Genomic DNA, 14,264 nt, shown 5'->3' with positions numbered 1-14,264 from the left:
AGAGCAGAGAGAAAGAGAAGAAAAAGCCAAAGAGGAGGCCCACAAGAGAGAGATGGAGCTGAAAGAAAAAGAGATGGAGGAGAGAGAAAAAGAAAGGAAGCATGAACTGGAAGTAGCAAAGGCTAAGCAGGATGCACCAGCCAATGCTAACAACCCGCCTCCAGGTACCACTTCCCATCCCAGAAGATTCCCCATCTACAAGGCAGGCGATGATACTGAGGCCTTCTTAGAAAATTTTAAAAGGGCCTGCCTTGGATACAGCATCACTGCAGACCAGTACATGGTAGAGCTGAGGCCGCAGCTCAGTGGACCCTTAGCAGAGGTGGCGGCTGAAATGCCTAAGGAACACATGAACAGTTATGAACTTTTTAAAAACAAGGCCAGACTCAGAATGGGGCTAACACCCGAGCATGCCCGTCGGCGGTTCAGAGCCCTAAAGTGGAAACCGGATGTGTCATTTACCCGTCATGCCTACCACATTGACAAAAATTGTGATGCCTGGGTATCAGGAGCAAATGTTAAATCTCTGGAAGATCTGCTTTCCCTAGTAAAAATGGAGCAGTTTTTAGAGGGTGTTCCTGAGGAAATAGAAAGGTACATCCTAGATAGGAAGCCCAAAACTGTAACTGAGGCGGGGGAGATTGGAGCCCAATGGGTGGAGGTGGCAGAAAAGAAAAAAACTAGTAGCAGTTGGAGCGAATATCAGAAGGGGCAAGCCGAAACAAAACCTTACCACCGGGAACAACCCAAGGCCCCACCCACATCCCAAGGGAAACCCCAGACGCCTTCTCACCCCACCACACCAGTCTCCACCAACCAACCTCGTCCCGGTGATACCTTAGCAGGGCGATGTTTTAAATGTAATGGACTGGGACATATAAAGGCTCACTGCCCCAAGAACCCCAACCGATTACAGTTCATTACACCCCAATCACACCAAAGATCCCCAAACCCAGATGCCTCTCTCATACCCTCGGAGCGAAGGGAAACCTTGAGAGTGGGCGGAAGGAAGGTTACCGCTTGGAGGGACACTGGGGCTCAAGTGTCAACTATCCACCAATCCCTAGTGGACCCCAAACTCATCAACCCAGAGGCTACAGTGACAATTCAACCCTTCGTGTCACAATCTGTAACCTTGCCTACAGCCACGTTGCATGTCCAGTACAAGGGCTGGTCAGGAATGTGGACTTTTGCAGTCTATGACAATTATCCCATTCCCATGCTGCTGGGGGAAGATTTGGCCAACCATGTGAAGGTAGCCAAGAGGGTGGGAATAGTCACCCGCAGCCAGGCTAAGCAAGCTTTCACCCCCATCCCTGTTCCTGAGCCGTCCACCAGGGCCCCGTCTGTGTTACCGGAGACCCAGACAAAGGTGGTGGAACTGGATCCTCTGCCAACGACTGCAACAGCCGTAGTGGATCCAATCCCAGAGACCCAGCCAAAGCCAGTCCCAGAACCGGAACTGGCAACGCAACCAGCACCAGAACCATTGCCAGCCCTGAGTCCAGCGCTTGCAAACCCGTCTACAACTCCAATGCCAGAGGGCACCAGCAAGCCTGAACTGGCAGAAGCAGCAGATAACCCTACCCAAGAGGCTCAGCCAGAGCCTGAGTTACCACATAGTACACCAGCGGACAGCGGTTCACAGTCAATGGAAACAGCCCCAGAACCTGCATCACTTCCAGAGGGACCAAGCCCCAGTCCACAGTCCAAGGAGGAACTGATGTCTCCAGCATCAAGGGAACAGTTCCAGGCCGAGCAGGAAGCAGATGACAGCCTTCAGAAAGCTTGGGCGGCGGCGCGGAGCACCCCACCGCCTCTCAGCTCTTCTAACCGATCCTGGTTTGTTGTAGAACAAGGACTTTTATACAAGGAGACTCTTTCTGGTGGGCACCAGGAAGACTGGCCTCCTCAAAGGCAGTTGGTAGTTCCCACTAAGTATCGGGTAAAGCTCTTGAGCTTAGCCCATGATCATCCCAGTGGCCATTCTGGGGTGAACAGAACCAAAGACCGGTTGGGGAAGTCCTTCCACTGGGAGGGAATGGGCAAGGACGTTGCTAATTATGTCCGGTCTTGTGAGGTGTGCCAACGAGTGGGAAAACCCCAAGACCAGGTTAAAGCCCCTCTCCAGCCACTACCCATAATTGAGGTCCCATTTCAGCGCGTAGCTGTGGATATTCTGGGTCCTTTCCCAAAGAAGACACCCAGAGGAAAGCAGTACGTACTGACTTTCATGGATTTTGCTACCCGATGGCCGGAAGCAGTACCCTTAAGCAACACCAGGGCTAAAAGTGTGTGCCAGGCATTAACAGACATTTTTGCCAGGGTAGGTTGGCCCTCCGACATCCTTACAGATTCGGGAACTAACTTCCTGGCAGGAACCATGGAAAACCTGTGGGAAGCTCATGGGGTGAATCACTTGGTTGCCACCCCTTACCACCATGAAACCAATGGCCTGGTGGAGAGGTTTAATGGAACTTTGGGGGCCATGATACGTAAATTTGTAAATGAACACTCCAATGATTGGGACCTCGTGTTGCAGCAGTTGCTTTTTGCCTACAGGGCTGTACCACATCCCAGTTTAGGGTTTTCACCATTTGAACTTGTGTATGGCCGTGAGGTTAAGGGGCCATTACAGTTGGTGAAGCAGCAATGGGAGGGGTTTACGCCTTCTCCAGGAACAAACATTCTAGACTTGGTAAGCAACCTACAAAACACCCTCCGACATTCTTTGGCCCTTGCTAAAGAAAACCTAAAGGATGCTCAGGAAGAGCAAAAGGCCTGGTATGATAAACCTTCCAGAGAACGGTCCTTCAAAGTAGGAGACCAAGTCATGGTCTTAAAGGCAATCCAGGCCCATAAAATGGAAGTGTCGTGGGAAGGACCATTCACGGTCCAGGAGCGCCTAGGAGCTGTTAACTATCTCATAGCCTCCCCCACCTCCAACATAAAGCCTAAAGTATACCATGTTAATTCTCTTAAGCCCTTTTATTCCAGAGAATTAAACGTTTGCCAGTTTACAGCCCAGGAAACAGATGACGCGGAGTGGCCTGAAGGTGTCTACTACGAAGGAAAAAAGGATGGTGGCGTGGAAGAGGTGAACCTCTCCATGACCCTTGGACGTCTGCAGCGACAGCAGATCAAGGAGCCGTGCACAAGCTTTGCACCAATTTTCTCAGCCACTCCAGGATGGACCGAACGGGCATACCACTCCATTGACACAGGTAATGCTCACCCTATTAGAACCCCACCCTACCGGGAGTCACCTCATGCCAAAACTGCTATACAAAGGGAGATCCAGGACATGCTACAGATGGGTATAATCCGCCCCTCTAAGAGTGCATGGGCATCTCCAGTGGTTCTAGTTCCCAAACCAGATGGGGAAATACGCTTTTGCGTGGACTACCGTAAGCTAAATGCTGTAACTCGTCCTGACAACTATCCAATGCCACGCACAGATGAGCTATTGGAGAAATTGGGACATGCCCAATTCATCTCTACTTTAGACTTAACCAAGGGGTACTGGCAAGTACCACTAGATGAACCCGCTAAGGAAAGGTCAGCCTTCGTCACCCAGGCAGGGGTGTATGAATTCAATGTACTCCCTTTCGGGTTGCGAAATGCACCCGCCACCTTCCAAAGACTTGTAGATGGTCTCCTAGCGGGATTGGGAGAATCTGCAGTTGCCTACCTCGATGATGTGGCCATTTTTTCTGATTCATGGGCAGAGCACATGGAGCACCTGGAAAAAGTTTTCGAGCGCATCCAGCAGGCAGGACTAACTGTTAAGGCTAAAAAGTGTCAAATAGGCCAAAACAGAGTGACTTACCTGGGGCACCAGGTGGGTCAAGGAACTATAAATCCCATACAGGCCAAAGTGGATGCTATCCAAAAGTGGCCGGTTCCAAAGTCTAAGAAACAGGTCCAATCCTTCTTAGGCTTGGCTGGATATTATAGGCGATTTGTACCCCACTACAGCCAAATCGCCGCCCCGCTGACAGACCTAACCAGAAAGAAACAGCCAAGTGCAGTTCAGTGGACTAATGAGTGTCAAAAGGCCTTTAACCAGCTTAAGGCAACACTCATGTCTGACCCTGTGCTAAGGGCCCCAGACTTTGACAAACCGTTCCAAGTAACCACAGATGCGTCCGAGCGAGGCGTGGGAGCAGTTTTAATGCAGGAAGGACCGGATCAAGAATTCCATCCTGTCGTATTTCTCAGTAAGAAACTGTCTGAGAGGGAAAGCCATTGGTCAATCAGCGAAAAGGAATGCTATGCCATTGTGTATGCGCTGGAAAAGCTACGCCCATATGTTTGGGGACGGCGTTTCCAACTACAAACAGACCATGCTGCGCTACAGTGGCTTCATACCGCCAAGGGAAATAACAAAAAACTTCTTCGGTGGAGTTTAGCTCTCCAAGATTTTGATTTTGAAATACAACACATTTCGGGAGCTTCTAACAAAGTGGCTGATGCACTCTCCCGGGAAAGTTTCCCAGAGTTAACTGGTTAACAATTGTTTTTGGAATGAAACATATTGTTAGTTTTTATACAATCAGTAGTATGTCTAAAGGTACATGTGTCTTATTAACTCTGTTTTCTCCTAAAACTCCAGGAAGAAATCACAGCCAGTGTGGAACCGAACATCCAACACTATCTGTGATTTGGGGGGCGTGTCATAACTATAAAGGGAAGGGTAATAGCTGTCCTGTGTACAGTACTATAAATCCCTCCTGGCCAGAGACTCCAAAATCCTTTTCCCTGTAAAGGGTTAAGAAGCTCAGGTAACCTGGCTGGCATCTGACCTAAAGGACCAATAAGGGGACAAGATACTTTCAAATCTTGGGGGGGGAAGGCTTTTGTTTGTGTTCTTTGTTTGGGAGTGTGTTCGTTCTCGGGGACTGAGAGGGACCAGACATCAATCCAGGTTCTCCACATCTTTCTAAACAAGCCTCTCCTATTTCAAACTTGTAAGTAAATAGCCAGGCAAGGCGTGTTAGTTTTCCTTTGTTTTTCTCAACTTGTAAATGTACCTTTTACTAGAGTGTTTCTCTTTGTTTGCTGTACTTTGAACCTGAGACTAGAGGGGAGTCCTCTGAGCTCTTTAAGTTTGATTACCCTGTAAGGTTGATTTCCATACTGATTTTACAGAGATGATTTTTACCTTTTTCTTTAATTAAAAACCTTCTTTTTAAGAACCTGATTGATTTTTTCCTTGTTTTAGATCCAAAGGGGTTTTGGATCTTGATTCACCAGGAGTTGGTGGGAGGGAGGAGGGGAATGGTTAATTTCCCCTTGTTTTAAATCCAAGGGGTTGGATTTGTTTTCACCAGGGATTTGGTGAAGGTTTTTCAAGGTTTCCCAGGGAGGGAATCCATTGAAAATGGTGGCAGCCGAACCAGAGCTAAGCTGGTAATTAAGCTTAGAAGTTTTTATGCAGGCCCCTACATTTGTACCCTAAAGTTCAAAGTGGGGATCTCAGTCCTGACACTTGTTAAGTGGCGTTCTTGGTAGTTAACACTTAGGGTACGGCTACAGGATTAGCGCTTGGTTCCCCAGCACATTGGACTGAGCTGCAGCAAGGTGTCCCATCCCTAGGCTCTTCCTGGTAGCCCAAAGGGGCTGGGAGAAGAGCACAGAGGCTTCCCAGACTGGTTCTGCAATGAATAAGGAGGGGAGAGGATGCGGATCAGTGGGAGTCCCTCCTGCATGGCTCCCCAAAGTCAGGGTCTCTCACCCTCTCTCAACAGCAGCTGCACATTGTCTTGTCACTGGTTTGGGTCAGCCCTAATTTACAGCCTGGGAGGAGCACCAGGGTCTGGGGAAACACCAGGGATGTAAGACCACATTAAACACTTGCCTAATAGCACTGTTCCACAAAAGCACTTTGTGCAATTGCCTGCAGGACAGCGACTGGGAGGTGGCATATGCACAACTGAGAAGGAGAGAGGAGGTGTCCCTGAGACAACGTCACAGGTAAACCACAGCCAGTGCTTAACGTGTGCCAGGACTTGCCAGGGCTGAGCCCCGGCATCATTAGGCTTGGCAGTTCATAGCCCCGACACCTCTGGGCTTGCCACATCAGCTATGAAAGTAAAACAATTGTTTGAGCCCCAGCACCTCTTTCATTACAGATTAAGTACTGACTACAGCCCACGCTGGAAAAGCTCTGAGCACCCCCTCTTCTGCTCCACTGGGTGGGGAGCGTGTGAAGTAGCTGAGCTCTCTGAGGCAGGGACTGTCTTTTTGTGCAGCACCAAGCACCATGGAGCCGTGATCCATGAGCAAGGCACATAAGCACTACCACAGTACAAACACGCAACAAAATTTGTGCAGTGCTTTGACCACGTGAAACTCAGTGTAAGCACCAAGCAGAGCTGCTTGATGCGTTTGATTCCGAAACGTTTTTTCATCAGTTAATGGCCTTTTCCCCCCTAAACCAGAAAAGATTCTACTTGTTAGAAATTTTTCACTTTTGATTATAATCAAATTTTGAAACATCTGTTTTCTCCCCCCATCCCTTGTTGCCAATAAATGCAACAGAATGAGTAACAGCCCTTGCGGAGGGTGGGAGAGGGAAGTACTGTCTCTCTTCCTCGATTTTCCCTTTTCTCATCCTCTAAAACTTTTCCAAAGAGGAAAGAGTTTGCCAAAGCAACAGAGGGGAAAAAGGGGAAAATGAAAAAGCTAAGAAAAATACCATGGGCATGATTCCTTCTAGTGCAGTCAGTGGCAAAAGGGGTGTGGGTGTATAAAATCAATATAGAAATTTCAAAAAAATTCCATTTGAAAAAGCCAAACAATATTTCTGTTGGGGGTAGAGCCAAGCTTTCGAGCTTCTGGGGGCTTTTCTTCAGGTCTGGGAAAGGTACTCAGAAGGCATCAGCTTTCTCCAGACCCAAAGAAGAGCTCTCAAAAGCTTGTCTCTCTCACCAACAGAGGATGGTCTGATCTTGTCTATCTCATATCCTGTGACCAACACGGCTACAACACCACTTCAAACAGCAACTGTTTAGTAAAAGATGTAAAAAAAAAAAAAAGGCTCAATTTTGGAAGAACAAGAACTTGGAAATTTCAAAGTTTGTCCCAAAGCAGCTTCCCCTTTGTCCAACCTGCCCCGGTGCCCAGTGTTAGGTGATGGTACCACTGCCCCCTGCAGGAAACTCAGCAGGCGGAGGGAAGGAGGAGGAGCCCGCCAGTACTGCAGGGAGCACAGCTGGAGGGCCTTGGTGACAGAAATCAATAGCAGTAGGACACGTTACGATCACAGGAGCTGCTAGGCTGGATCAGACCATCTGCCCAATATCCTGTCTCTAACACTGACCAGCTGCTTCAGAGCAAAGTGCAAGAAACTGCAACAGATGGTTCTGGATTCACGTGCCTGTAGGTGAACTTTCTTCCTAGCCTTCACCTGTTTGAGGCCCTGCAGCTTGCAGGTTTCTACCCTTCTCCTCAGAGAGGGAGCTCTCACCCCAGCCCTGGACCATAGGATGGAACCTCCTACCACCAGCAGCTGGAGCTAAAGGACAGGGAAACCTAGAAGGAAGTGGTTGCCTTTGAACCCGCTGCTGAATGGAGTCTGGAGCCTTTGCACCTTGCCTCCTGCTCCGCCCAGCAGATTGTGCAGAGCTGTCGGGAAGCTAAGTGCAGTCCGCGTGGTTAGTGGAACAAGCCTGTCTTCCTTGAAGCGTCGTCTGAGTCACTCTCGTCACACCCCTGGGAATCAGGATACCACCCGCCCTGGGGACGAGGGAGCCCGGAGCAGCGGGCTGGGAGTCAGGCGCTGTTCTTAGAGGTGTCAGTGACTTGCTGGGGGGTCTTGACAGTGGCACTTGCCTTCTCTGTGCGTCTGGTTATGGGGACAGTAACCCTGAGCTGGCTGCCGGGGTGGCTCAGGCTGCTGCTTATAAAGCACTGCCAGGCCGTGGCTCAAAGCTGCCATGTGAGCAGTTTTCAGGGCTGAGACAATATATGACCCAGTGTAAGCCAGGATCTGCCCCGGCAGGCAGCCATGTCGGACCCTACAGAAATCAAAAGCTGGAGGCACATGGTACTGACTGCCCTTTGTGGGGCCCTGGGACTCATCCACTGGAGCACGGCTTGACCTCGTGCCCATGGGCCCCCCGCACTCGGAGAAGTCTCAGGGCAATGTGTGGGCATGGAAGATGCTCACCCACCTCTCTGCACAGCGGGGTCACAGGAGCTGAAGCAGGACTCCCAAAGGCAGCCCTGGTACAGCACACGGTCAGCTTGCCCCGGCAGGGATGCGGGCTCTAAGCCACATGCCCACATAGGACCTGACCCCCCACTCACAGCAGGCTAACCCCAGGAATGAAGCCATGGAGGTACCCAGGAGTGAGGGGAGACTGATTCCCAGGGAGAGCTAGAGAGCCCCCCACACGGTGCAGCCCCACCCCTGCTGCTCTGCCTGCGTGGAGCCCAGCCCGTCTCTGCTCAGCCTCAGGGACTGCCCGGGGTGGCGGGGGGTTGTAGACGTCAATCCAGCAGGCGTTGCGGCCTGGGACAGGTTTAGTCAGAGCTCCCATTCCCTGCTCCCCCTGGGGTGAGGTGGAGCACGCAGCGGGCGAGGCTGTGCAAGGGGCCGCTCCCCTGCCAGCCCACACTTGCTGACTCAGCACGGGGAAACCATTGCCCTGGCCACTGCGGGATTCATGCTTAAAGGGCCAGCAGGGCCACTCCGAAGCATGGCAGGATTTTAACTGCAACCTCCCAAGCTGCTCAGGCTCCCACTGGTAGTGGGCAAAGGGGACGGGGAGATGCTGTCGCTTGGCTGCTCCGCTGCAGTTTGAGTCTGTCCCAACACCTCTCCCCGCAAATGCAGGTTGACCTCTGGGCTCCCCTCTCTAGCTAGGCAGACCTGAGCTGGGGCGGCGGGTGGGGCAGGAGCTAGGACCTGCGGGGTTCTGCTCCTGGCTCCCGTCCTTTTTTGCCAATAAATGCAACAGAATGAACAACAGCCATTGCGGAGGGGGACAACCTTAGTCAAGTCACTGCGCCCATCAGTCATATGGAGATGATCAGAGTAAGTTCCTTAGCTCCCAGGAGCAGGGCCGGCTCTAGGATTTTTGCCGCCCCAAGCAAAAACAATTTTGGCCGCCCCCCCCTTTTTTTTTTCTTACCCCACCCCCTCAACTCCGCCCCTTCCCCAAATCCCCAGCCCTACCTCCTCCCCCCAGGCTCTCAAGCCTAGGAGGGAGGGACAGAGGGAGGGGGAGCAGTGGCACGCGAATCAGCTGTTTTGTGCGCCGTGGCCACTCGGGCTCTCCCCCTCCCTTCCAGGTTTGAGAACCTGGGAGGGAGGGAGGGGGAGCACTGGCGCGCGAATCAGCTGTTTCGCGCACCATGGTGCGTGAGCGGCAGCAGCAGGGGAGGTGAGATAAGGCGGCCGGGGCACATTTTTAGGGGCGGCAGGGGCGGCATTCTGGCGCCGGCCATGCCGCCCCTAAAAATGTGCCGCCCCAAGCACCAGCTTGTTTTGCTGGTGCCTAGAGCCGGCCCTGCCCAGGAGCTGCTAACACTTCCTCAAACCCTGGGAAGCTGAAAAGCCCCCAAGTGTTACTGTCACTGACGGGGGGCATTATAACTAATCTACAAATACTGCGTCAGGGACACCAACTGCTGTGAATGTACTGGTGCTAAACGGACCAGAAGCAGCCCTCTCTCCTCCCGCCAACTCAAAGCCTTTCTCTTAGCCTCCTGTCACTGATTTCCCCGCCATGTGCACACCGTCAGCTGATCTGAATTCCCTCAGAGTAGATTTGTGCCCGACTGCCACACCCAGGGCATCTGCTGCATCCCCTTAACCCCCGCCAGGGCCGAGCTGAGGGATTTGTTAGCACACGCACCTTTTGTCCATGACTCTCTGCTCTGCTGCCTTCTCGGGGCCTGAGAACCTAGATCCCAACCCCCGGCCTGGCCTGTTACCTCAGCACGCTCTTCACCTCTGCTCCAGAGGGATGGCTACAGGCCGAACTGCGTGAGGTGCTGTATAAACACAGTGTAAGGCACTTCCTGCTCCACAGAGCAGCAAGTGGAGACAGACAATGGGTGGAAGGAGGGGAGAAGTGTTACCCCCATTTCCAAAGCGGGACCGAGGCCCAGAGAGATGTAGGCCCCGGGTTTATACACGCTCGTGCAGGTTCAGTTAAACACCTGTGTGGACACACTGATTGCAATTTAAGGGGGGCTTGTTGCAGTTTAGTTTATCCCTGTCCCCATTTGACTTAAGCTGACTGAAATAAAGCCACTAAGACTGGACTAAGGTGGCCATACAAGGGCTTGCACCTGTTTAACCCCTTCGTTTCCACCAGGGAAGCTTTTCTATGTAGGCAGGGCTGGGAACTGAAGCCAGATCTCCTGGGTCCCAGCCCAGCACCAGAACCACAAGCCCATCCCCCTCCCCGTTTCCTTCCACCCCAACTGTGTCATGCACAAATGAAAAAAGATTGAAAACCACTGAGCTACTCTAAAGCAAATGAGAACAACACATTCTGTCTAGCCCCACAAATAGCAACAATACCTTCTAGCCACCCAATCCAATCTAGCAGTGTTTGCAATGTGCCCAGCCCCCTGGTGTCGGGAGTGCTAACCATCTGCTGCACCATAGCTCTGCACATGTTCTGAATGGCTGCCTAGCGCCTGGGAATTCACACAGAGATCCCTGGGCCATGGCTACCTCTGGTTACTGGCTTGCGGTAACGTGGCTGTAAATTGTGTACCGCCTTGTGACATGGCCAAGGATAACTGCCTGCTACTGCTGCCGGTGCCAGGGCTTCTCCTGTTAGATCCAGCAGCAGGAGGCTGTGTGCTGGTGTTTAAGGTCCTGGCTTCAAGCCCTGCTAACTGCCCACGACGCAGGGTACCCGTGCTGGTATTTGCTGGGGAGAGTGATAGTCTACCTGTGCAGCAGCAGCTGACGGCTTTACGCTGCTCCGAGCGCCTGTCGCCCCCTGGTCCGTTTGCAAAGGAAGGAAGCAGAGATGGAAGGGAAACCCCAACCAAGACATTCCTTTTATTTTTTAATAATAAAAAACAAAACAGACATAACCTCCTGAAAACAGCTTCCTACCTCATAATTTCACAGAAATTAGCTTGGAAACGTTGCTCGCCCTCCCTACTCTGATTCCTGCCTCGGGCCCTCTCCAGGGGGGACTCTCAGCCCCCGGGGGAGCGGGCTCCAACCAGCCCTCCCCAGGGGCTGCACTGGGAATGTCAACAACATGAGCGTCCTGTAGGTGTCATGCAGCCAGTCCCATCCTGCCACGACCATGAGCCTGCGCTGGGCCGCTGGCTGCTCCCCCCAGCCCCACACAGCGGAGGGAGGCGCATCAGTGTAAGAGCAGCTAATGCTCTCCCCAGGCTGGGATTGGGACATTAGTAGCAGCGTTCGGTCTCTCCGGGGCTGCGCTTCATCCCTGTGTCCTCCCCCCCCTCCTTTGCCCATAGCAGAGCTCCCCCCCCCTTTGCTCATGGTGCTGGTGTCACCCATCCCACCGTGTACTGTCCTCCTCCCTTCCCCGCACAGAGGGGCCAGCAGCAGCAGCGGGAGGGAAGCTGAAGGCAGTGGGATGGCTTGGCAGAGAATCTCTCCGGGGCGCTGCATTTACCAGCCCATTCCCTCCCCCCTTAAACGCTACCAGGCCCAGGAAGCAGCGCCCTGCACCTGAGCTGCTGTCTGGTTCACGCACAGGCACCACGGCGTCTCACTGTGCTCGAGAAGGGCTGAGCTGTGGGACAAGAGCCCTTTGGACATGGATGGAAGGGAAGAGAAGGGGACAGAGGTGAGTTTATAGCTCATCCCCTGCAATGCCTCCGGGGGCGCTCTGAGGACGCCCCTTCCAGCTGAATTCATGAGGAGATGCCCATAGAGCGGATCTGGGCTCCAGCCAGGGGTGGGACAGCTCCCGACTGCTGGGCAGCTAGGCACAGTGAGCCTGGATCAGCTGCTCTGCCCGGCCCCACCTCACCAACAGCTTCAGGAGCCGCCCGGGTTTTTGACTGCAGATCTGGGGCTGGGGGATTTCCTGACCAGAGAGCTTGTGGCCCATAGGGCACAACACCAGCCTCTGAAGGTTATGGGGCAGCGAGCCACGATGCGCTGGCATCATACCAACCCCGTTGCTCACTCCTCCCCTTCCGAGTGCGACAGGCACGGGGCCAGCGAGCTGTAAGGCCCTGCTCACAGATCCGCCCCCAGACCTCCTCCACGCAGTATGTTCACCCGCCAAGTACCCAGCGAGGATCCCGTCTCCCTAGGGAACCCTGTACGGACAGCATGTGCCCTGTGTATTCGCCTCCTAGTCCGCTATGGAACAGGCAGCTTGGCCTCTCCCGGCCACACCGAAGAGGGGTGCATGGAAGCTTGCTGCGACTCATGCTGCCCACAAGGGGTGCAGCAGTGGCACGGGTACAGCAAGTGTGGCACCCTGTGAACCTGGGCACCTCCCCAGCGTCGCTTAGCAGGGCTGGCCCCAGAGGGAAACCCGGCTGCCAGGCTGATAAACCCCTTCTCCACCTCCTCTCCAGGGGCTGGCTCCTGGGTCGGTACCCAGGGCAGCTGGACTGGGGCTGCTGCCACTTCCCCTCCTGCCCCAGCACTGCTGCTGAGTGGTAGGGTTTGCTCCAGGCCTTCTTTTACTGCCCCGCTCCCTGAGAGGCTGGGGGCAGCATGAGGGGCTGGTTGGTTCCCTCCCTCTGACAGGATCTCTGATCCTCAGTGCTAATGAGTTAATAAACTGGTTTCTCACTAAGAAATTAGAAGCCTTAAGAAAAATCACAACCTCCCCCCCTCCCCCCCAAAGTAACTGCGGTTTGTTTAGAGAGCTCTGGAGAAATCCCCAGCCTCTCGCTCCAGCACGGTGTCTAGAGGCACCACCAGTGGCCCGGAGACGACTCCCATGGGCTTGAGGTGGCAGAGCCGAGGCAGCTGGCTGGCTTTGTTGAACAGCCTCCTCCCGCCCTGGCGTGCAGAGGAGCCCTGGCGTGGCCGGCAGCAGGGCCCAGGCCCTAGTCTTTGGGCACCTTCTTGCTGCGGGAGTTCCACATGCCGCGTTTGGAGTGGTAGTAATGGTAAAAGTTCCTGAGGCGCAGGCGTTCCACCTCCAGCCCGCTCTGCAGGACCCTGCACGGGGAGAGGGAGACAAAGCTTAGGAGAGCGCGGTGAAGAGGGCGCAGCCACAGCAAAGCCCCTGGGGTTTTTTATCACCCATTCCTCAAAGGCACATGAAAACTGGTTCCCTGAGAGAGGAAGAGGCTTTCGTTCAGTGTCCCGAGCGCACTGCCTTGGGGCTGTGTTTGCTAACACCCATTGACCTCAAACACCTCAGGAACGTGTTGGAGGAAAGCTTTCTTTGATACAGTCAGCGCTCCCCACTCAGTACAATGGCCATCTCTGAGACCTCCAAGGAGTCCTCTAACAAAGTCAGGGATGCCCTAACTTGGCTTTTCTGAAGTCTCCAGCCGCTATGCCCTCCTCACCACCATTGGGTAATTTATGTATCAGCATGGAGGGGAAAAAGGGGAGAGCACAAATCCATTTCCCCCCCCTTTAAAGGAAAAATGTACTGGAGATGTTTCAAGTATATTTGCTCCACACAAGCCCTGTTTCTCCTGCTGGTGTGCCTGCTGCTCCTGGCACCCACTGCTGCCCATGCCAAGCTCTGTACCCAGGCATGAGAAAACTGGGTCAAAGGACAGGGCAAGCTGAGCTCACGCCCTGCTCCCCCTCCCCCATTGTGTGGTACCACCAAAAAGCCCCTCAGAGTCACAGGGCCACAGAGGGGTTAACCCCCCCCCCCCGCAGCATCTTCTCTCCCAGGTCCCCGAATCAGCCATGTGTGTCTGGAGGGTATTAGGCCAGTCTCCATGCCCAGCCAACACGCAGCTCCCCCTGGCAGGGAAGAGGCGCTGGGCAGGAGGCCCCACCAACCGTACCTGTCCAGTAGCTCCCAGTCCTCCCCGCCCCAGCGGTCTCTGAATTCCTCCGTGTTCATGCCCCCGACGCGGTCAAAGTCCGACTTGTAGATCCCAAAGAGGCCGAACCCATTCACCTCCCAGTAGCCTGAGGAAGGAGGGAAGAGAGGTGACTCGCTAGGTCTCAGGTGGGAAGGGGGCTCCGTGCAACAGGGGAGGGCAGGGCAAGGAGCGGGGCTGCTCCAAAGCCCAGCCAGGCGGTAGCACTGAGATCCCTCCGGGCTCTGCCATCCTTTGAAGCCACGCTGCCCTCTGCTGGAAACCAACAGCAG

The 14,264-nt window shown here is 53.7% G+C and overlaps 1 protein-coding gene across 2 annotated transcripts in view; it reads right to left on the bottom strand.

The window, feature by feature from the left end:
* Positions 1-11,008: 11,008 nt before the first annotated feature.
* The window catches only part of B4GALNT4 (beta-1,4-N-acetyl-galactosaminyltransferase 4), a 126,157-nt gene continuing 122,901 nt past the window's right edge, over positions 11,009-14,264 (bottom strand). For both annotated transcript variants that reach the window (XM_054025915.1, XM_054025916.1), the window contains exons 19-20: positions 13,954-14,080; positions 11,009-13,141 (exon numbers count right to left, since the gene is read on the bottom strand). In XM_054025915.1, the coding sequence (XP_053881890.1) occupies positions 13,027-13,141; positions 13,954-14,080 (242 nt within the window). In that variant the 3' untranslated portion in view covers positions 11,009-13,026. The remainder of the gene's footprint in view (positions 13,142-13,953; positions 14,081-14,264) is intronic.

Source organism: Malaclemys terrapin, chromosome 4 (assembly GCF_027887155.1).
Source record: "Malaclemys terrapin pileata isolate rMalTer1 chromosome 4, rMalTer1.hap1, whole genome shotgun sequence".
NCBI classification, from domain to species: domain Eukaryota; kingdom Metazoa; phylum Chordata; order Testudines; family Emydidae; genus Malaclemys; species Malaclemys terrapin.
Note: the sequence above shows the minus strand (reverse complement) of the source record. Positions and strands in the feature narration are given on the sequence as shown.